This window comes from Palaemon carinicauda, chromosome 11, assembly GCF_036898095.1.
Source record: "Palaemon carinicauda isolate YSFRI2023 chromosome 11, ASM3689809v2, whole genome shotgun sequence".
Taxonomy (NCBI): Eukaryota; Metazoa; Arthropoda; class Malacostraca; order Decapoda; family Palaemonidae; genus Palaemon; species Palaemon carinicauda.
The window spans coordinates 72,246,383-72,269,685 of record NC_090735.1 but is presented as its reverse complement, the minus strand read 5'-3'; the positions used below and the strand labels follow the sequence as shown (position 1 = coordinate 72,269,685).

Below are 23,303 nucleotides of genomic sequence, written 5' to 3'. Positions count from 1 at the left end.
GGTTGAATAGATTGTTGTAATCTACATTTTTGGGCTCAGCCATGTCATCCTGATGGAAGGTTCCTTTAGGCAGCTTTCTAAGGGATATTTGGCTACATTGATGCTCCTAGAGAATTGACCACAGGTCTCAAGAATTCTAACTCCTGGCACGAGTATCCTTAAGATAACTCTTAAGGATATTGCATAATATCAGGGGACGTATTTCTTGATACGATACATGGCAATCTTCACCTCGAATAGAGTTTTCGCTCTGAGGGGTAAGAGTGGCGAAATTGAAGGGGAGCCATCATCAAGGTTACCCGGTGGATCCCCTTTCCCATACTACTACGGCGTAACCCATTCCTTTTGTAGTAGCGAATTAAGCATGGTATATCTCCCATCTGTTCTCGGTTTTGTTACTATTTCAAGGATTATTATCATGCATTCTCCAGCATCTTCATCCTCTGGAAAGTTGAGTATTTAATCTTTCCTGTGTTTAAAATTTTGGCTCCCTTCTCACAGTTAAATTTGCATAATTTAGATGTGTTTAATGGAGCAAAGCCTGCACGGGAGGCAGCCATTTTGGACCGCTGTCGTACGCCATAAATGCTTTATTTAGTTAGAAGTACGACGTCCCCAGTTTTTAGCTTTAATGAATTATAGCTATTTAGGCAAATTATACTGATGAAGATAAGATTATACTTGTAATATTTCCTCTTCTGTTAAACGTTTCGATAGTATACGATAGGGCCTCGGTGATGTAGCGTAGCCGAGATCCCGACTCAAAGATAGGCTAGCCTAATACATTTTAGTATACTTTAGTAACGTTATCCCCGTTTATCCTCCTGTATCGCTTTTATGAATTCAATCGGAGATAGTACATCTCCTAGAATTACTAGCATAATTCGATACTCGTCTCTTTCAGAGATTTAAGGATAAATCCTTCCTTCCCTCTGATTGCTGCCATTAGGCGGCAACCCTATCTTTGGTCTTGCCATAGAGTAGGGTACTCCGGCATGACTTGGATAGTGTTTCTGTCTACCCTCTTTGCCAGTTAGTATCCCAGCTTTGAAATATGACAGTAACTCAGAGTATTCAGTCTTGTTGTCGGCAACTCTACCGATGGGGGATTAGTCATTCCCCCTGCCGGTTTTACAGTTGCCGGCATAGGAAGCCTGGCTTTCCTAGCCCACAACCGATAGTGGTAGTACAGTTGCCGCCACCTTCTCCCTTGTAGTCTAGAAAACATGTCTTATATCCGGCAACGTCTTAGGCGAGGAATCGTTATTCTTCTGCCGCCCAAGGACTGCACCGGTATAGGAAACTATGTTTCCTTATTTTGCTGCCGACAGTAGGAGGCAGACGTGCCGCCTACTTTCTATGCAAAATATAAGACACTTTCCCTTCCCCTTCTGTCCTTTAGCCGTCACAACTTCTGTGGCCAGTATTCTACAATCTCCCTGCTTGCCGGGCTGATTACGTTGCTGGCCGGGCTTCCACAAAGGCGGCTAGATTGCCGCTTCGACCTTCCCCCTAACGGAAGCAAGGCTCCGGGAAAGGTTGTGCCGGCCATGACGGCTGCCGTTGGGAGACCCTATGCAACTCTGAATATTCTTCAGTCCTCTCTTGGACTGCCATCCACAAATCCTGGAACTGGCAGTGCAGCCGGCAACAGATATTGTGGCTGGATGGAAGCTAGAATTAATATATTTTTTCCCCTTCCATTTGAATCCTCATTCCGTAAAGAAGGCCGTAGAGACAGTAGTCCCTATAACCCTACTTATTGTACTAAACTATAATAATACGGTAGCCCTTCTCTCCATGCTCTCTCTCTCTCTGTCGGCTAGTGCCGCCAGGTACTAGCCTAGTCGGTAGTATGCCAGCAGAACTATAGTATAAGACTATACAGTAGCCAGTATTTCTGCAGTATAGTAAATACAGCAGTTAGAAAACTACAGTATATAATATACAGTACAGTGAACCCTCGTTTATCGCGGTAGATAGGTTCCAGTCGCGGCCGCGATAATTGAAAATCCGCGAAGTAGTGACACCATATTTACCTATTTATTCAACATGTATATTCAGACTTTTAAAACCTTCCCTTGTACGTAGTACTGTTAACAAACTACCCTTTAATGTACAGAACATTTAATGCATGTACTACAGTACCCTAAACTAAAACAGGCACAAATAGTAAAGGTGATTTTATATCATGCATTTCCTAAACATGCTAAAAAGCACGATAAAAAATGGCAACCAATGTTTTGTTTACATTTATCTCTGATCATAATGTAGAAACAAACTGGAGGTAGAGCTTTGCTTATTACCCAGACATATTTCCCATACTTTTCCCTTAGAACTACATCACATCTTCCTACTTTAGATATATATATATATATATATATATATATATATATATATATATATATATATATATATATATATATATATATATATATATATATATATATGTGTGTGTGTATATATATATATTTATATGTATACACATATACATACTGTACCTACATATATACATAAATACATGCATACATATATATATATATATATATATATATATATATATATATATATATATATATATATATATATATATATATATATATATATATATATATATATATATATATATATATATATATATATATATATATATATATTACTGTATATATATATGGGTTATGGAAAAAATCCGCGAAGTGGTGAATCCGCGATGGTCGAACCGCGAAGTAGCGAGGGTTCACTGTAGTTTGATTTCCAACATATTCTGTTTTCCCTTTCATAGTCCATTGTTGAGACCGCTTTATGGTTGAAGTGTAGTATTCCTTCAATATCCTAATGGATCTCAGATCGTCAGAACATAATATCCTTACCCTGCAGTATTAATATTCACTTATGGAGGAGGTAAGGCTAGTATACTCTGACTCCAGCTCTATGTTCTATTGCTATTCCACCTTATATTTCCATAAGAAGGAAATTTTAAAATATTGATATTGAGGGAGGTCACAGCAATTGTCTGGACAGGAAACGCAGATATGTGTCTTTCCTATTTCTTTTCTAGCTTACTATCCTAAGCTGTAATCTTAATAGTAAGATCTATTATTAAATGCATGTAATTGATTTATCAATGTGATAAATTACCCCATACTCATTTCACTCTCTTTTTCCTTACTGGAGGAGCTCAAGGTGAAGTGCACAGTCATGTACTGCAACCACAAAAGTAGGGACTTTTGTGGCCACAACATGTGCAGGTCTCATGCCCCCTGCTCCATCGCAACTGAAACCCCGAGATACTGGGACCCCAAGGGTTGCAACGTCTGCTCGGCCTTGATGACCGAGGGTATTGGTGATCCCAAGACGTCAGAGTCGAGGGATGCTGCGAGAGAAACGCTTCGGAAGTGGGTAAGAGGGTTCCAGAAGAACTCTCCGGGACCTTACCTACCAAGCGACGCCATTGGAAGCCTGCTGTTCCCTAAGGCAACACTTGATGCAGTGGTGCCCCAGGCACGGCCCGAGCCTCCTTGCGTACAACTAGCGCTAGAGGCCGACATCAATAAGGCTCTAGAAGGCATGGACATTCATCAGGAAAGGATGTCAGAGGTGTCCTCGGACACTAAAAAGGATCTCCCCAAGAAGACAATCAAGAAGTGGTGGCCCAGCCACCCGAGGAGGAAGAAGAATCCGGTTCAACAGAAACAGAAGACCCTTTTCAGCCTGTGCCATCAACCTCATTGGCTCCAACCCCTCAACCAGCCCCACTGTTCCCCACGGGCCAAGAGGTCATGGCGCAGATCCAGCAGTTGATGGATACTTTCCGCAAGGAACAGCTTGAGATGAGGAAGGAATTCAGGGAAGCAAGCTGCATAGCTGCTTCTCACAGCTCCTACAAACGGCCTAGAGTATCTGACTTGCCTCAATGCTCTGAAACCAACCCCTGGAGATATGCGGGGTTCATGCCCATGAAGAATGGGAAACTCTACGTCTCGGAGAAGATGGGGGCATTACCCCTAGACGATCTCCAATTCTGGCCAAACCTTGCGGCTTACCCGGAGTGCTTCATTAGACTGAAGAATGAACCTGCGTCTAAAGAAGAGACGGAACCTAAGGAGGTCATGGTCTTTGACCATGACAAGGCACAGGCTCTCGTGATGAGTAGCCTGTGCGACAACGTTATTCTTAATTAATGCCGAGACTAGTTTAACCCATCAATGGATACCCGATCATTGACAAAATGGTCGCCTTGTGCGACAACGATATTATCAATGTCGGCGCATACTGACTAACACACAACTCGAAAATTTCACCATAGGAAAGAATCAATTTATTAACTTCACTTTCAACTATTAGCGAATTGCCGAAACTCAACAACTTAACAAGATTATTATTTCCACTTTTAAATTATTTTTCAATAAAAATCACAACTAGTGGAAAATAATTTTCATACTTAAATGTTTTTAATTAGTGGCAACGACTAACACTGATCAAATCAGAATGTACAACGCACATAAAATTTTCAATCTCCTCATATGATTCATGGCTAAAAAGTACGGCATCAACGGTTTTCTAAATTGCCAATACCAACCTAGTCATAACAACCCGACGTAACGAACACTTTCATGACACGCAATATTGGAAAAAACGTCTATCAGACATATTCACGTATTAACATCAATATCAATGCTAAATAGGCCTATATGCGTTATCAGTCATCACCCGCAATAATCCTGGTCACGGCACCATTATATATTTACTCAAAAGAATCCAAAATAGTAAACATATAAAATCTTCAATAAATATGGAAACCTAAACTTACACCAATTTGGTTTACATATTACCAGGTTCTTTAACAGATTTTCAAGGATTCTTTTCTGTTCCTTTCATTCAATAAATCGAGAAATTGCGTTGTGTTTAAATCATTATTTGACCAGGAATAAATTATTCATATTTATTACTAACCTTAACTATTCATTGTAAAATTTCCTATCCGGCAACCCGAAGTATCGTCTTATTTTACAAATGTCTGCTAGTAATGATATCTAACGTGCATGCATGCCCTTCAATATCACTAACATCACAAAACACTTATAAAATTTCGACTTAGCTTAATCCATGATGGTAAGAACTCCTCTCGTGGTGTGTTAATTCCTTCCCTCCCCCTGGGATACCGTAGGGTACTCAAGACCCTAGCAGTCACGTACGTGACCCGCATTCGTCAAAAACAAACTTTAACAACTCGTTAACGATTGCTTAGAGTCAAACAACTATTGAATGTACTTTACTCTTCAAAAAACTTCGACAAAAAGAAATATATTATTACAAACAATTCAATACAACAATTATAATTTTCTACACATCTCACACTGCATAATGTTCATAGTATTTCCCTTACAAAATAAAAGATAAATGACTGCTTACTGGTCTTTATAAATACACTATCGTGATTCCATCTTAAGTCACGATATAAATATTATCAGCGTCAATGACCTTCGCTGTCAGGATGCCAGAGAACTTCAAGTCAGTCAATCACAATAGCACACACAATTGGTTTTGAATAAAGTTGGTCTGAGCTGTACGGCTTTGGTGGCACAAGAACCCAGTCGGCATTGGCGCTAATTTCAAATTTATAACTCCAGGGAGCTTGAACATATGCGTTCATAAACCTTAAAGTTTTCAAATCGGATGTTAGTACCTTGAGGACTGTCTGTTTAACTGAAGCTATTTCCCTAAATTTTACTTCAATTGGGTGTATAGATTTTTTTCTAAAATTCTATCTCCAACAAGTAAAAGGTTTACTGTAATAGTGAATATACAGTAAGCTATATTGAATAAAAAGAAATATTTATTTAAATAAAAAAAATTATTAAGTTATTGCTTGAAATACATCAGAATCAAACGTAATAAAGCTTTTTAGAGTTTAAAGTGTATTGAAAACTAAAAAAAAATAAAATTAAGAAAAGTATGAATTGAGATAAAACCTATTAAAGAAGTGGCATTTGACATTGTGCAGAGAGGGAATCAGCACAAACACAGGGTTTTTAAAAAGGTCAGTATAAAAGCAGCAGTCATAACCTAGATGACAATGCAAAGATCTGCAAAGAATGAAAACGTTATTTGGAATATGTGGATCTCAAAATGTGGATTATTAAAATTGCAAAGACAGGGGTTGAGTGCACTGCACCACTATCTATCGGAGACAATGTCATTTTCCAAAGCAGCCGTGTTAAGAGTTATTAAAAGTGGCTTCGATTGTACCTAGTCAAAGTCCATGATATACTATAGTCTAATTGTACCTGTGAGAAAGGGGGATGGAAGCTTACAATGCGCAAGGATTAAAGAGAGGTGAATGAAGTTGACTGTAATAGACAGGTTTCCAATGCATGTGGTAGGCATAGCTATTAGAAAGGTAAATGGGAAAGACAAAAGTAGAACAACACAGTATTACTGTACATTCAGGAGTGTACTCGAATAACTGACACCAATTACATGGTAAGAGAGGATGTTAAGTACTGTTTAGGCATCTATTATCAGGAGGGGAAGTAACATTCTGTTGGGCACAAAAGTTTTAAATAAGCTGCTTTACCTGTTCCTGACCCACTCCCACCAAAAATGAAATTTACCAATATTTTAAGGATGTTGTAATCTAATGGAAACATCCCTGCTGGGCAATCTATTGAACAGGGGTTTGAGACCCAGTCTGCAGCCGCACCATCCTTGTAAGTAATTGATGGGGAGTTTTGGGGAGCCTATAGGTCTTATCCGCTGAGTCATCAGCAGCCGTTGCCTTCCCCTCCCTGGTCCTAGCTTGATGGAGTGTATGTGGTCAGTTTCTAGGACAGTGTCTTATCCCTTTCCTCTGACATTCATGAACAAACTTTGAATTGAGCAAAAGCTCAGTGTCTGCATGTAGACTTGGGATTAGGACAAGGGTTAGATTAAAGACCTTTTGGGAATGCTCAGCCTTCCCTGCTTATGCTGCCACAAGAAATTATTAGTTTATGTGAATGCTTTATTGAGGGTCAATTCATTTAAAGGGGTATAGTATATCTTTGGATTTTTAGTTATTACACTGGCTTCTCTTCATTAATGGAGCATTGAGAATTTTGACTTTTGAGATTATCTATTGTAAGGGGGTAGCAGTGACATCAGTGTATAGACATTATTTAAAGGTCTTAGCATCCCTACATTCACCCAGCTGCTCCCATTTTTAGCCTTTTGTTTTACCTCTATTCCCATTTCAGGATCCTTGCATTGTTCCTATGGCCCCTAGCTCCACCCACCTTCAAGTCCTCTATTTTACCCTTACTCACTATTCAAACTTCTGACTTCTGCTGGGGTTTCCTTACCTAGTTACACCCTCACCAAAGCTTTCACAGTTCCCATGCTTGAATCCCATTCAACCCAATTTACTTTTGACTTTATTTTTCAGGATCTGCAAAATCACGTCAAAGAGGGAAAGCACCAATTTCGTGAATACTTAGTTGTTCCACTTCAGAGAATTTTGAAGTATCACCTCTTGTTACGGGAGCTTATTCGCTCCACACCACAGGTAATTCCCAGCTACGATTGTATAATTTGTGGACAGTTTTTAATAACTGGCTATTGTAGTTATAGTTTTCTTTGTAAGTGTGATGAGTATTGTATTATTTAACAAAGATTTATGAAGATCTCTAGAATTATTAAAACGGAATTACTTGAAACTATTTTGTTTTAAGTCAAAAACATGTTGCAGGTTGTCTATTCACTTATGAAAAAAAATGTAGCAGATTTTTTATTAAAGAATAGTCTTAAAACCTCTTTTGTAACAGCAACGGAAACTATAATGCATAGATATGATTACAGTAATGCCAGATGTATTTATAATTTAGATGAAAAATTGAATTTTGTTAAAATCTAATTTTTCAATATCAAACTTACCCGATGATCATATAGCTGCATCCCTGCTGCCCCGACAGAAAAAATCTACGGGAGGAATACGCCAGCGATCGCTATACAGGTGGGGGTGTATATCAACAGCGCCATCTGTCAAGTAGGTACTCAAGTACTCGATGTCAACAACGAACCAATTTTCCCTCTGTCGTGCCACAGGCAAGACCTACTGAATACGCCATCCCTAACTGGATTTGTTTTCACAACGATTTGGTGAAGTACACTATTCCAGTTTTGAGCTTTCGCTATGCAGGGGGTTTTATCTTCATTTCAAAACTTGAACTCGTTTTGGATAGAATTTAATTATGGTGACGAAGAGAGTATGGACTCTCCTTCACTTTTAAATGGCCGACCCTTCCCTTAGACGGAAGTGTTGGCGACGAAGAGAGTATGGACTCTCTTTCACTTTTAAATGGCCGACCCTTCCCTTAGACGGAAGTGTGTTTAGGTTTTTGGTAATTTTGCTTAACGAGTTATAGATCTATTTATTTTATATCTCTCCGCCTTTATAGGCCTCTTCGATTAACTTTCCATTTATTATAAACTTATAAAAATTAATTTTTATGTTTGTTTATATGCGACCTTTCCTAATAGTAGGCGGTCCTTACTTGGAACCGAAGTTAATTAACATTGAGCACGTCATATCGTATTTTCCTTTTAAGAATTTAATACTTTTTTTTTAATTTTAATGTTTTATGAAAGAATTTCTTTGATAGTCTCGTACTGTTTTCAAAGATGAACTAACGTTTAGTTTAGTCTCCGCAGTTGTTGACGTTCAGAACGTTCAACATGCGCTCTATCGTTACGATAGAGAGAGAGTATTTCACGGTTTCACGTTGCAGTAAGAGTAAACCGATTCTAGCGTTTCGTTCATTCTTTCTTAGCTTAAATGGTTTAAATTCTAAATAAAGGAACTTTTTATTTGGGAAACCTTTCAGTTTTTTCCTTTAGCAAATAATATGTTTTAACGATATATAATTGGGCTCTTCTCTCAGGTTCTAAGTCTAGAGAGAAGAGAGAGAGAGATAGAGACGGAGGGAGAGAGAGGAGAATAAACGTTTCGTTCAAGCGGGTAACGTTGTTCTCGTTTTTCATTCTTCTCCCTAGTCGCTGTAGGGGAAGAAGGTAAAACGTTTCTAGAGTTTTATTCTTGTTCCCAGGCTTTATGCGGTGAGAGATTTTAAATGTAGTTTATTTGATCTAGTGTTTAGTCTCTTTTCCAGCCACTGAATTCTTTATCTTTCATTATGTTTTTCTGTTGCATTGTAAAACTGTTTTCGCAATTACTACCTTTTAATGAAGGATAGGATTGTGTGTTTCAGGTACAAATCACTTAAAGTTTCGATTTCAGTGAAATAAGTGCAAACAGAAAATCAAAAGTGATAAAGTGATATGCGCAAAGTGTTACAGTGTTGCGTTCGAGGTTCGTCTGTTCGTGCCAGTTGTTCACCTAGTCCGATACCTCTTACAAGCTCCCAAGCCCAGGGGAGAAGTAATGTCGAAGGACTTATGGGTTCCACAGGCCTTGATCGACGAACAGACGTTTCCCTCGGTGGTTTCGGGTGTATCTACACACGTTGCCGACGTGATCGCCCCACCCACATAAAGACGAGAGAGCCCATTTTTTCCTCGTCTGCGGAAGAGGTTTCTCGCAGAAACCATGAACCAAATCTTGCAGCTTTAAGTGCAAGTCGGTCCCTTCCGCGCAAGTCCAACGGCCTAGGTGTAGCCACTGGGTCAGTTCGGACTCGCTCCAGTCATCCGACGACTGCACACCTCCCAAGAGAGGCAAGGTGGTACCGCAACAGGCAGTAACTCCGTCTGTTGCCGCACCAGCTGTTTTAGACCCTCAGTCACAACGGACAGTAGCTCCGTTTGTTGCCGTCTTTTATAGACCCTAGTGGTCCATGCTGCAGACTATACAGTCTCAGCTTGCTCCTTCATGCAGGAGTATTGTGCTGAGAAGGTTGACAATGCACCTGTTAATCTACAACCTGCCACGGTTGTGCGCTCAGCAGATACTGCGGCTGCCTGCTCCCACACTCCACCTGTGAGAGCTCCACCTCCGATGCGCAGTCGACCCTGCCAGACGCATGTTCATGCTGCACCCTCCGTTGACATGCGTGAGCTACCGCATCAGCAGTGGGAAGGTGCTGTAGAGCTGCCGTGTTTTGACACAATGCGGCATGCTCTGCAACCCATGCGGCATGCTCCGCAACCCACGGCAGTCCCTCCCACGCACCAGCACTCCGCTTTTGTTGTTGCCAGCTCCCACACTCCGACTGCGGAGAAGGTTGACGATGCACCCGTGGGCCTACAGCCTACCACGGTTGTGCGCCCGGCATGGCTGCCTGCTCCCACACTCTTGTTGTGAGAGCTCCTCCACCCATGCACAGTCAACCCTGCCAGATGTATGATGACTCCCACAGACACACGGAGCACTCCGTTGCCTTGCGTGAGCTACCACAAGCTGCCGTGTTTTGACACGGTGTGTCAGCCTCCGCAACACACTGTGGTTACCGCCACTCGCCCGCAGCAAACTAGTCAGTCAGGAGTTGAGGCTTCCCCACACAACTTTGGTTGTTGCCAACTCACAGACTGTCAAACAGTTACATGACGTTGCCTTCTGGTCTGCTACTAATACACCAGTGCTGTATGTCCTCACGCTCCGGTTGTGGTTGACAGTTCAGTTTTTGACAGTTCACAGACTGTCAAGCAGTTTCATAACGTTGCCTTCTGGTCTGCTGCTTTTGCACCAGTGAAACCCTCACTGAGATAACCTAGCTTTTCTCGGACATGGTTCCTGTAGATGAGAAAGTGCTGTTCTCCCTCCTTCTGATACTCCCTTGAGGACTCTGTCATTTGGAGAGGGGCCTTAAGCTGCTTAGCCTCCTATGGACTTTAATTAAAGCATAACATGCTTCCAGGGAGGGTAAATGGTTTCGCTTCAGTCGCTACCCCGTCTGTTGCCACACCTGCTCCCATAGACCTTGGGCTTTGTTGCAAGACATGCAGTCCAAGCTTAGTCCTTGATAGAGGATTTTTTACGGAGAAGAACCTTCTTGCCAACAACCTTCCTACCGGTTGGTTGTACGCCCTGTTGACGCTGAGATTTCCTACTCACGTCCGCCAGTTGAGATGATTCCTCCTCCGGTGCGACCCAGTGTGGGTTGCCAGTCGCACGTTAACGTTAAGCGACTCTCGGAGGTGGTTGTGGACATTCAGTGTGTCACTAGGAAGACGTTCAACAACCAGCAGAGGTGACTGGTTGTGACGCAGTGCGGCAACCTCAGCAACCCGATAGGGGTTGTCTGCACAACCCAGACAGTCTAGACAGTTTCGGGTTGTCGCTATACTTCCTCGCTTCCCCATGGTTGACAGTTCACAGACTGTGCAGCAGTACCATGATCTTGTGTCCGGCTCCGTCACGCATCCACCAGTGCGACCGGATGCAGCGAGTCAGACGTTGCCCACTCCGTTGCCGTTTCCTCATCAGTTTCGGATGAGGAACCCTCTGATGAGGACATGGCTGAACAAGACGATCAACCCCCAACCCTGCTATCCATCCAGAAGATGCTGAAGAAGGAACGCGGCCCTGTCAGGCTGTGGATGAGTCTGGTTAAGACACTGTCATCCGTGGTTCTTTGGTGTCACTTGGAAGACTACACCTCCGTCCTTTTCGGTTTCATCTAGCTCTTCACTGGAAAAGGACAAGACGCTAGAAGCGGTCTAGATCCCGGTTTCCGGAAGATAAGTCTGGTCTGACTGGATGAAAGGACTTTATCAACCTTTGATAGGGTTTTCCCCTGACTGTTCAGACTCCCAACCACGTTCTCTTCTCAGACGCATCGGACGTAGGCTGGGGTGCGACCTTAGGCGGTAGGGAATGCTCGGGATTATGGAACTCGAGTCAAAAGACAATGCATTTCAACTACAAGAAGCTTCTGGCAGTACGTCTGACCTGGAAAAGCTTCAGGTCTCTCCTTCAAGGCTAAGTAGTGGAGGTGAACACGGTCAACTCCCTGCTTTGATGTACATCTCCTAGCAAGGAGGGACCTACTCTCTGACATGGTACGAGTTCGCAAGTGACCTCCTCTCCTGTTCAACAGGTCTAGACTTTTCACTAGTAACAAGTTTCTTCCAAGGCAACTTGAATGTCTTAGCAGATTGCCTCAGTAGGAAGGGACAATAATTCCAACATATTGGACCCTCCACTTGGATGTATGCAAGAGACTTTGGGTCTCCTGGGGCCAGCCAACCATAGATCTCTTCGCAACCTCGATGTCCAAGAGGCTCTCAATACTTTGCTCACCTATCCCGGACCCAGCAGTAGTTCTTTTAGATGCCTTTCTACTTGATTGGTCTCATCTAGATCTATATGCATTCCCTCCGTTCTAGATTGTCAACAAGGTACTGCAGAAGTTCGCCTCTCACGAAGGGACAAGTGACGCTAATTGCTCCCCTCTGGCCCGCGAGAGAATAACTTACCGAGGTACTTCGATGGCTAGTAGACGTTCCCAGAACTCTTCCCCTAAGGGTGGAACTGCTACGTCTGCCACGCGTAAAGAAGGTACTCCAAGGCCTCCAGGCTCTTCATCTCACTGCCTTCAGAGTATCGAAATACTCTCGAGAACTAGAGGTTTTTCGAAGGAGGCAACCAGAGCGATTGCTAGAGCAAGGAGAACATCCACCCTTAGAGTCTACCAATCGAAGTGGGAAATCTTTCGAAACTGGTGCAAGTCAGTATCCGTATCCTCGACCAGTACCTCTGTAACTCAAATAGCTGACTTCCTCTTATATCTGAGGAAAGAGCGATCTCTTTCAGCTCCCACTCAAGGGTTACAGAAGCATGTTGGCATCAGTCTTCCGTCACAGAGGCTTAGATCTTTCCAACAATAAAGATCTACAGGACCTCCTTAAGTCTTTTGAGACCACGAAGGAGCGTCGTTTGGTTACACCTGGTTGGAATTTAGACGTGGTTCTAAGATTCCTTATGTTAGACAGGTTCGAACCACTTCAATCAGCCTCCCTGAAAGATCTCACCTTTAAGACTCTTTTCCTGATATGCTTAACCACAGCTAAAAGAGTCAGTGAGATTCATGCCTTCAGCAAGAACATCGGATTCTCATCCGAAACGGCTACATGTTCTTCATCTTGGTTTTCTAGCCAAACACGAGCTGCCTTCTCGGCCTTGACCAATATCGTTCGATATTCCAAACTTATCGTATGGTTGGAAATGAACTAAAAAAGTATTATGTCCTGTAAGAGCTCTTAAGTTCTATTTTAAAACCTTTACGAGGCCCGTCTGAAGCTTTATGGTGTTCAGTTAAGAATTCATCTTTGCCTATGTCAGAGAATTCTTTATCCTATTTTTATCAGACTGTTAATACGAGAGGCTCATTCCCTTCTGAATGAGGAAGACCAAGCTTGGCTGAAGGTAAGGACACACGAAGTTAGAGCTGTCACAACTTCCGTGGCCTTTAAACAAAATAGATCTCTGCAAAATATATTCGACGCAACCTATTGGAAAGGCAAATCAGTGTTCGCGTCTTTTATCTTAAGAATGTCCAGTCTCTTTACGAGAACTGCTACACTCTGGGACCATTCGTAGCAACGAGTGCAGTAGTGGTGGGGGCTCCACCACTACAATTCCCTAATTCCAGAACCTTTTTAATCTTTCTCTTGAAATATTTTTGGGTTGTCCGGAAGGCTAAGAAGCCTTTCGCATCCTACTTGATTTGGCGGGTGGTCAAAATCATTTCTTGAGAAGCGCCTAGATTAAAGGTTTTGATGAGGACCTTTAGTATGGGTTGCAACCCTTCATACTTCAGCTCCTAGGAGTCGCTCAGCATCCTATGAGGATCGCGAGGCTCAGTAAGGAAGACGTACTTAAAAAGGCAGAGTAATTGTTCAAGTCGTCTTTCTTACCAGGTACTTATTTATTTTATGCTTGTTATTTTGAATAACTGCTAAAATAAAATACGGAATACTTAGCTCATAATGTCAACTTGTTATGCTGGTCTCTACCCACCCCCCTGGGTGTGAATCAGCTATATGATCATCGGGTAAGTTTGATATTGAAAAATGTTAATTTCCTTAGTAAAATAAATTTTTGAATATACTTACCCGATGATCATAAATTAAAGGACCCACCCTTCCTCCCCAATAGAGAACCAGTGGGACAGAGGAGAAAATTGGTTCGTTGTTGACATCGAGTACTTGAGTACCTACTTGACAGATGGCGCTGTTGATATACACCCCCACCTGTATAGCGTATTCCTCCCGTAGATTTTTTCTGTCGGGGCAGCAGGGATGCAGCTATATGATCATCGGGTAAGTATATTCAAAAATTTAATTTACTAAGGAAAATAACATATTTCTACACTCGCCTGATCTTCATATTGCTACATCCTTGAAGCCAATTCAACAGCAACTTTACCACCACCATCCCCCCAAATAAAACTTTCCCATTCTTCCCTCCAAGAGGGCATGACTCAAGCCCATCAAGGCGACTTCAAGTGACTAATGGCAACTCGAGGTAAGGCCTGGCCTTAACCTACTCTATTCAGTCTCTGAAATCTTTTGATTTGGCAATTATTACCCCTTATTAACAGCTCTTTTATTTGCATATGCTTAGCTAATTTTTTATGCCTGCTCAGAACTTTGAACCTTCAGTTTTCGAGACAGTAACAGATGAGACATTACAGGAATAGGCCTTCAATGATCAACCTATTGTTGCCTGTATAATGACATAAATTAGGTTTGTTCCGTAACTGGAATACAAACCACGCCACAGTATTTATTAGGGGTTATACTTACGGCAGAGCTGAAATGACGAGCCATTAAAATTTAGCGAGGGTTAACTACCCACACCGCTAGTTAGCAGGGGTAGGGGGGAGTAGCTTGCTACCACTCTCGTTCACACACCTGTGATTTAGTCACTTTACTTTTGGCTCGGATCGAGAGCGGTTGTTTCCTCTCTCCCTCCTCGCCTATTCTGGACTGCCATTAATTTTTGTTTTTTAACTTACTTTTTCTTATGCTTGTTTTCGTATATGTGTATAGAAATGTGGTAAGTTTCCTTTTCAGTGCTTGTGCTGTGTGTGATACATATACGACAACGACACTTGCGTAGTAGCAAGGCCAGCACAGTTCCACTTCGTGGGGAATGACCTCTCCCTCTCTGGTCCATCGGTCTTCCCGTCGTCATATAACCGTTAACTCGGCCGCCGCAGGGGAATCGTCATTGCCTGGACCCTCTTCATTCAACTATTGTCTTCGCCTTTTCCTTTTTTCCTACGGGAAACATGGATTCTGAGTGAAGGGAATGTGGCCTTTCAAAGATTGACTACAGTCTTTCTCTTCTCGAGGTCGTTCACCTTTACAACAACAGCGTACTATTGGGGAAGCTCCTTTCCCATGCGCGGGTTAGGTTGCTCTTCCGATTATTTGTCTCAATTATTTTTGTAGAAAATATAATTGTATTTTAACTTTTCAGCTTTCTCCGTGGGGAACACTTCCCTTCGGATGGTCAGTGGGTCTCACTATTAGTGAATATTCTTAGCTGATTTAAATAATTGTAATTCTGTTTTTATTACAGTTAGTCCGCTCCCCCTTTCTCCCTTGGATGTCGACTGGGAAAGGAAGGGCGCAATACTTAGTTTATGCAGTTCCCTCGGGGTTCCTCTTCGGAGTTCCTCCCTAGGGAATTTTTGTTAAATAAATTTAGTTCATTAATTTTATTTTTTCCCAGTTAACTATGCAGTTTTTCTTCGTTCGACTAAGAGTGCCAACGAAGCAGAGCTGTTCTGTTCATGCGTGAGGAATCTGCTGTTACTGCCGTCCCTCAGAGGATGTCGTCATGGGTGTCATTCCTTCTCTTAGAAGTACTCCCGTGACAACATGACCAGTACTTCAGATCATCTTAGAATGCTGAAGGAGGTTCCCCTCCAGGGGTTGGACAACTTCCCTTTCGAGGGAACTTTCCTTCCCAGGTGTGAGGGAGGTTGTTTCTCCCTTCAGAGGGAGAACTTCCCACATCTTAATAAATTCATCGTCTCCGACTGCTGTTGCTGCCTTCGCCCAGACTTCTCTCCCCCCATGCTGAGTTTCTCTTTCTTTAGGGGCAGAGCACGGTCTTGGCAAGTCTCTTCTACGAAGTGTTCACCTCTCGTCCGCGAGAGAGGCCACTCATAGAGACTCCTCTTCGGAGGATCGCTACATGGGCGTCTTCTAGTCTCTTCTACGAAGTGTTCACCTCTCTCGTTCGCGATAGAAGCCATTCATAGAGACTTCTCTTCGGAGGATCGCTATTGTTAAAGGTCAGCTTGCTGATGCCTCGGCCCTCATAGGCGTCATCACGGGTGTCTTCAAGTCTCTTCTACGAAGTATTCACCTCTCTCGTTCGCAAGAGAGGCCACTCATAGAGACACCTCTTCGGAGGATCAAGCAGACCTACCAGTGCAGCAGACCTACCAGGACCTCATCAGTGGATGCTCACCCCTCCAAAGGGCACATCTCAGTTCCTGATCGTCCTGCCAGCTGACCTACCGATCTACCAGCACAACCTTGTGCTGCAACATAGTCCTTTGGATTTCAGTCCTGGACTCTAACACGGACCTTTTTTACGGTCCCCATCGGTGGATGCTCGCCCTTCCAAAGGGCACATCCCAGTTCCTGATCATCCTGCCAGCTGACCTACCGATTTACTAGCGCAACCTTGCTCTGCAACGTACTCCTTTGGACTTCGGTCCTGGACTCTAATGCAGACCTGCTTACGGTATCGGTGGATGCTCACCCTTTTTTAAAGGGCACATCCCAGTTCCTGATCATCCTGCCACTGGTCGTCCTACCTGCTGACCTGCCAACCTACTATCGCTACCTTCGCTTGCTCTCCTACAGTCTTGCATGCGCGAGCGCTGACGATCTTCCCGCGCGGGTGCCGATGGTCTCCCGCGCGCCAACAGTCTTGCACGCATGCGCGCCGATGATCTTCCACTTGCGGGCGACGATGGTCTCCAACGCGCGCCCCGATGATTTTCCGCACGCGCGTCAATAGTCTTGCGCGCACGCGTGGCAATAGTCTTGCGCGCGCAGGGTACCTTCGGCCTCCCACACGCGCGCATGAGTATTGGCGAGCGTGCGCCAATAGTATTGCGCCCACTCGCGCCAACAATCTTGCGCGCGCTAATAGTCTTACACGCACGTGTGGCAACAGTGTTCCACGCGCGCCGACGATTTTCCCTGCACGCGCGAGTGCCAATGCTCTTGCGCGCACGTCAACAGTCTTCTTCTCACGGGCGCCGACGATCTTCCGCGCGCGGGCGCCGACAGTCTCCCGCGCGCTAACGCCAATGCTCTTGCGAGCGCCCCGATGAGTTTCCAAGCGCGCAAGGGCCAGTGCTCTTGCGCGCGCGCCATTAGTCTTGCACTCACGCGTGGCAACAGTTCCGCGCGCGCACCAACAGTATTGCGCACGAGCGCCGATGGTCTCCTGCACTCGCGCCAACAGTCTTGCGCGCACGTGAGCTCACCAACAGTCTACCGCGCACACACGCCGACTGCCTTCGCGCGTGCACGCTCCAATAATCTTGAGTGCGCGCACGCAGCCTTCTGCGTACGGGCGCCGATGGTCTTCCGCACGCGTGTGCCAACTGTCTCCACGTAGTACTCTCACGCACGCGCCAATGCACCCACCCTTGCGCAACCAATCACATGCTTCGACGCATTCTATTGAGAATGCACAAAACTGTGCACCAGCACTCTTCCTCACTTACCTGCACCCTCCTGCACAGTTACGGTCCCGGATCCAATGCGCCACCTCTTACCAAAGAGTCAAGGCTCGCAGATCCAATGCACCAGCACTTGCCTGCTCTCCAAACAGATATTAAGCACCAGCATCATCCTGTGTGCCATCGCTCCAGTACTCTCCTACACACTCGTGCAATTGTCAGTTAAAAGGAATAAAACTTTAGACAGGTCACCATTGCCCCATTCCTCCCCGCAAACACATAAACATCGCCACCGGGAAAAGAGGAATAAAGCTTCACAGAAGGATTCAAGATCCCGAAGATTCCATCCTACAAGGGGAATCGAAACGGGGAATCCTTGGTCCCTGTCTCTTCTGAAGTTTCTTTTTCCTTGACAGACCACCGTCAGCATACAGGAAAGCATCAACAGACTGATCTCTTGATCACTGTTTGCTGATGGCTAGTTCACAGTTTACTGATCGCTAGGTCGCCGATCACCAGATCGCCAATTGCTAGCTCAATGCTGATCTTTGACCTCTAGTCCCTCCAATGACTAATGATCTCCGATTGCTAGCGTTTCCAATCACCGATTGCTAGTCAATAACCTGTCATCAGCTTGCTGATCACTAGATCACCGATGGGCAGCTCGTCTTTCTTCGATCATTGAGCTTAGCTCGCTGATCTCTGACCAGCCCATCTTCAGCTTGCTCATCTCTGACCAACCAGGGGGAGACCATAATCAGCTTGCTGATCTCGAACTCACCATCGGCTCACAGACCACCGATTCATCAGTCATCGGCAATTTGCCTGCAGTTCGTGACTCGAACTTACTTGTCAACCGCTTCCTGTAGTTCCTAAATCAGAAGGTATACAACATACTTCTCGCTACTGGCCGTTCGCCATCACACTAAAATGATCGGCAAATGTTCGACAACCCTCATTAACGGCTTGCCGACAGGGAACTACTTGCGAGCACTCTCCAACTGCACAGTAACCACGATACCCAACGGTCACCCATTGATTAACATTCGCCAGATTGATTCTATTCTAAGGAATAGCATCAATCCCATCAGGGCGCATGGTAAGGCTAAGCGTTGCCTTCTTTCTGTTAGTTAAAGAAATTCTCTCTCAGGGAAGAATTCTTACACTGGGTATCGCGCCTGATCCTTACGACACGAGTCAAGACTCCAGTGTTGACAATCTTCCATGCAAAAGGATCAGCAAGGAGCTGTCCCTTTGGGTCGATGTCCACACCATGTTGGAGTTCGAACAAGGGCTAAGACCTCAGGTCTTCATTTGCACACTAGACCTAAAGGACATTTACTCCCAGGTCCAAACCATCCATCTAGGAAGGTTGGAAGATTCATTCTAGACAAACAAGAAACACCAGTTCAAGGCACTGTGCTTCTTTCTTTCCACTACACCCATCCTGGTCTCACAGGATCGGCTTCTTTCTCCTCTCTCTCGGGATGACTGACTGACCTTAGCAGACTCAGTGGCAACCTTGCATTAACACTGGAACTTCTGAAGTCTTTTTACCAAGATCCAGTGATCAGGGTAAACCTACGGAAGTCTTCCCTACTTCCCTCCCAGAAGACTGATGTATCTGGGAATGATTCTAGACACCAATCTCCACAAAACCTTCTCAAATCGAGAACGATTTCCATTCCAAGAGACTTGAGTCGGAAAAAAGAAGAAAGGAGGAACCATAGTGCTGCACCACACGACCTCAGCCCTCTGGACAGAGCCCAAAGGTACCTTCACTTAAATCTCCTAAGAGATGAAGGCCAACTTTCCGGTCCTTCAGCAGCCTCATCGGTTTCTAACGGACCACTCAGTGATGTGATGGACGACACACCACACATCACATAGAGACTCACATCGACAAGAAGGAACTTGCTTGTAGCCTCTTCCCATCTAATAGTATAAACAATAAGATGGGCCAAAGTCCGTTCGGTACCACTATCACTATCAGCCCGCTTCATTCCAGACTGGAAGAATGTGCTCTCCGACAATCTGTGCATAGCATCTCAGATAAGGTAGACCGAATGGACTTTGGATCGCCATGTAGCCAACAAATTCCCGACTTTACGAGGTCCTCCAACTAGGGGGTCTGTTCGCAACGCTCCTGAATCTCAGGCTACCGTTGCTCACCAGCCCTAGACCCCAAGGCTCTCTGGCAACAACGGTGGGTACAACAATGACGTTTACATCTCGTCCCTGTTTTATCTGGAGAAGGGCACTCAACAAGGCTAGAACATCGGTCAACCTCCTAGCTCCGCTGTGGCATTGTGCAGAATGGTTTCCAAACCTTTTACAGCTCCTGATAGTCTCTCCAAGAGAACCCTCTCCACATAACAGACAACCCACTTCGACACCTATCACAAGCTATAGCTTTGTTATGATTGTACGCCCGAAGACTACCAAATACCTCTTTTCAAAAAGGTTGTCTAGATATCTGAGGAATTCCTCAGCATCAGTCTACCAGGCAGTATAACGTCTTGTGTGGTTGGTGTCATGTGAAAGTGTCTCTCTCCACTCGATACCTCGATTCCAGCAATAGCGGAATCCTCGAGTATACAGTATACAAGAGGAAAAGACCCACTATTCAGTTCCGACCGGTAAAGATGATCACTCAACTTTGATCCTTCACCTTCAAACTGAAAGAAAGGGACACCCTCTCATTGATAGACTTTTCCTAACTCATACAGACTTACAACTTGCCTTTCCCTAGTCGGAATTGAAACCTTCCTCTCAGAACATGGTTCAAATCTCCGATCCTTAAAGGGACCTCCTTATGTTCCACTTCACCAGGCAACAAATTTTCTCCTGATTTAAGAACACAATGTTCCTACACACTCGGACAGCAACCATACGAGTCAAGGAACTTCATGGTCTCTTTTTCGACATCGCCCGTTATTGAGAAGGGCGAAAGACAATGTTCAGTTTCGTCCCTGATTATGTCGCCAGACACAGTCTCCAGAGGTGACGGATCCTACACAAGTCTCAACTTGGTAACGGACGATCCAGATCATCCGTTACTGCACCCAGGGGACTTTACCTAAAAAAAATGGCAACAGCCTGCCTGAGTCTCTCCTCTTGTCAGCACTGGGAGAGATTAGAGGAGGATCACCGAAACATCTTCTCGACATGACGATTCACAGTGTCAGGGACATAACTATGCCCCTGGTCCTTCTTAGCAGATTACTCTGTGATGCAGGTTTTACAAGAAAGGATGTGAATGCTCCAGATAACTTTCACAACCTTTTTCCTGCAAGACATGACCCACAGGAACTCGATACGATCTCTATCGGACCGCACAACATCTGGTTGTATACCTCAAGCTCCTTATTGGACAAGTAGCAGAAGGTTGAGGGCACTGTTACCCGGTTTTAGTCTGCGTGAATTAAAAGATTTGACTGCCTCTTATTCTTTTCTTCATCCTACCCTCTCGTGGGGAAAGCAGCATCCTGGGTTCTCTGCATAAGCTGACCTCAAACCACTGCAGGTAAACCATGCTCCCTTGTGTGCCTAGTATTAAGATAATACTGTTGTGTACCCATACCCTTGTGAGGTGGTATTGGGAAGTCTTGGTTACATCAGGTTTTTCCTACATAGACTTTTTACCTAGACAGTCACACCTCTGCACGTCTCAACACACAGCTTGCTTAGGCCACGGACTTTGCGAAGCAAGGTTTAGCGAGGGCAGGGACTCCTTATTTTTGAGTACTAACATACTCAGATAAGGAGTCCCCTGGCAAAGCCAAAAGCCAGATTGGCAGGGACGTCCACCCTTCCTAATGGGTGAGTCACCCCTAATAAAAAGCGTGGTTTGTATTCCAGTTACAGAACAAATGACAAATTCGTAGATAATTTGTATTTTTCCTAACTATACAAACCTTAGCTATTTATACAAACTTGCCCGACATCCCTATCCCCCTTGAAATTCTACCTCCAAGCAAAGTGACTAAATCACAGGTGTGTGAACGGGATTGGTAGCAAGCTACCCCCCCTACCCTCGCTAACTAGCGGTGTGGGTAGTTAACCCTCAATAAATTTTAATGGCTCGTTATTTCAGCTCCACCAAAAATATAACGCCTAATAAACAGCTAAGGTTTGTATAGTTAGGAAAAATACAAATTATCTACGAATTTTTCATATTTATAAAGATTTTTTTTTCAACTTTAGTATGTTTTATTAGTTTGATCTTATTTTGTTTGACAGTGAGCAAGGCACATGTAGGCTCAAGACATTTACTGCATTCACTTTCAACAGATAAATTAGGAGCATAGATAGGTGGTGAATACAGAATAGCTAAGCTGAGAGTATTTAATCTTTAATGATACTTGTTTTGGTATGAATCCAAATACTGGTAGGTTACTTGAGGTAAGTTCTGATACTTATTTATTGCCAAGAAACCTAATCTTTAGCAGTTTTGTAATATTTTATTGTAGATCATTATCGTTAAATTATTAGGTCAAACAATTTTGATAAGGAAATCTCTTATATCTACAGTATAGTCACTTGATGTTCATATAGTACATGTCCACCCTCTTCCCCACTGCCTCATGGTATCATGAAGATAAGCATACAGTAATTTAACAAGACAAAGGACACAGCCGTGTCAGTTACCACTTACTGGTAGAATGTTCCATCTTTTACTTAGGGGAAATTTTAGGACATTTAAAAATTATACAGGTAAATGTCGATTAAACTGAGCTGGAAAAGTAATAAAAACTTCAGGCGAGTATAGGAATAAAAAAACTTTAGTATTAAAATGGTTTTTGTTAAAATTCTCAACATAACAGCCCTAAATTTCCACATGAAAGAGGACGAGAAAGGCATACAGTCAACCCTCTCGATACAAAAGAATCTGCTTACAAAATTTTCACTGCGAAATGAGATGCGAAGAATTTTATGACTCGCATCACAAAAAATTTTTCGGACAATGAAAGGAGGTACGGTGTGAGAGCCCGACTGTGTCCGAGACTAATTTTAAAATTTGTGTGCCGCCAGCCCGTAAACTCGCTACCATCCTCAAGCGCTCACATTGGTTATCTCCCTACTCAGATGCTAGTTACCACCATAAGATCCTGCTCTCCTATTGGTCAGCATATACTGTACTGTATTCCATCATGCATTTACGCATTGGCATTCCTATGTCTTTTTGTTTTGGCAGAGGTATCGTATGCATTGACTTAGTGTTTGTAATTTCTCTTTCGTAACAATTGTACAGTTTCGTGCGTGATATTACATTACATAATTAGCCATGGGTCCCAAGAGTCTCTGATGTCCAGGGAAAAAAGAGGCTGATGCTTTCCATGGAGATGAAGATGGAAAAATCAAGAAGTACAAGGCTTGCATGCGGTTAAGTATGATCGAGAAGGAACATGGCCAAAATCCGTCTACGATAGGAACAATCCTGAAGGAGAAGGAAGCTATCAAAGCAGAAACACCTTCTAAGGGCGTGACTGTTTTCTCCAGCAAGAGGAGCCACATCCACGATGAGATGAAGAGACTGCTGCTTGTCTGGATAGAGGACAAAGAAATGGCTGGAGACACTATCACCGAAGCGATAATCTGCCAGAAAGCCAGCGCTATTTTTGGTGATCTAGTGCATACTCAGGCCGA

General features: G+C 43.8%; 1 protein-coding gene across 5 annotated transcripts in view; it reads left to right on the top strand.

The window, feature by feature from the left end:
- Nucleotides 1–23,303, top strand: part of Vav (Vav guanine nucleotide exchange factor) — a 385,659-nt gene that overhangs the window by 214,260 nt on the left and 148,096 nt on the right. For all 5 annotated transcript variants that reach the window (XM_068383125.1, XM_068383124.1, XM_068383126.1 and 2 more), the window contains one exon: nt 7,424–7,543. In XM_068383125.1, the coding sequence (XP_068239226.1) occupies nt 7,424–7,543 (120 nt within the window). The remainder of the gene's footprint in view (nt 1–7,423; nt 7,544–23,303) is intronic.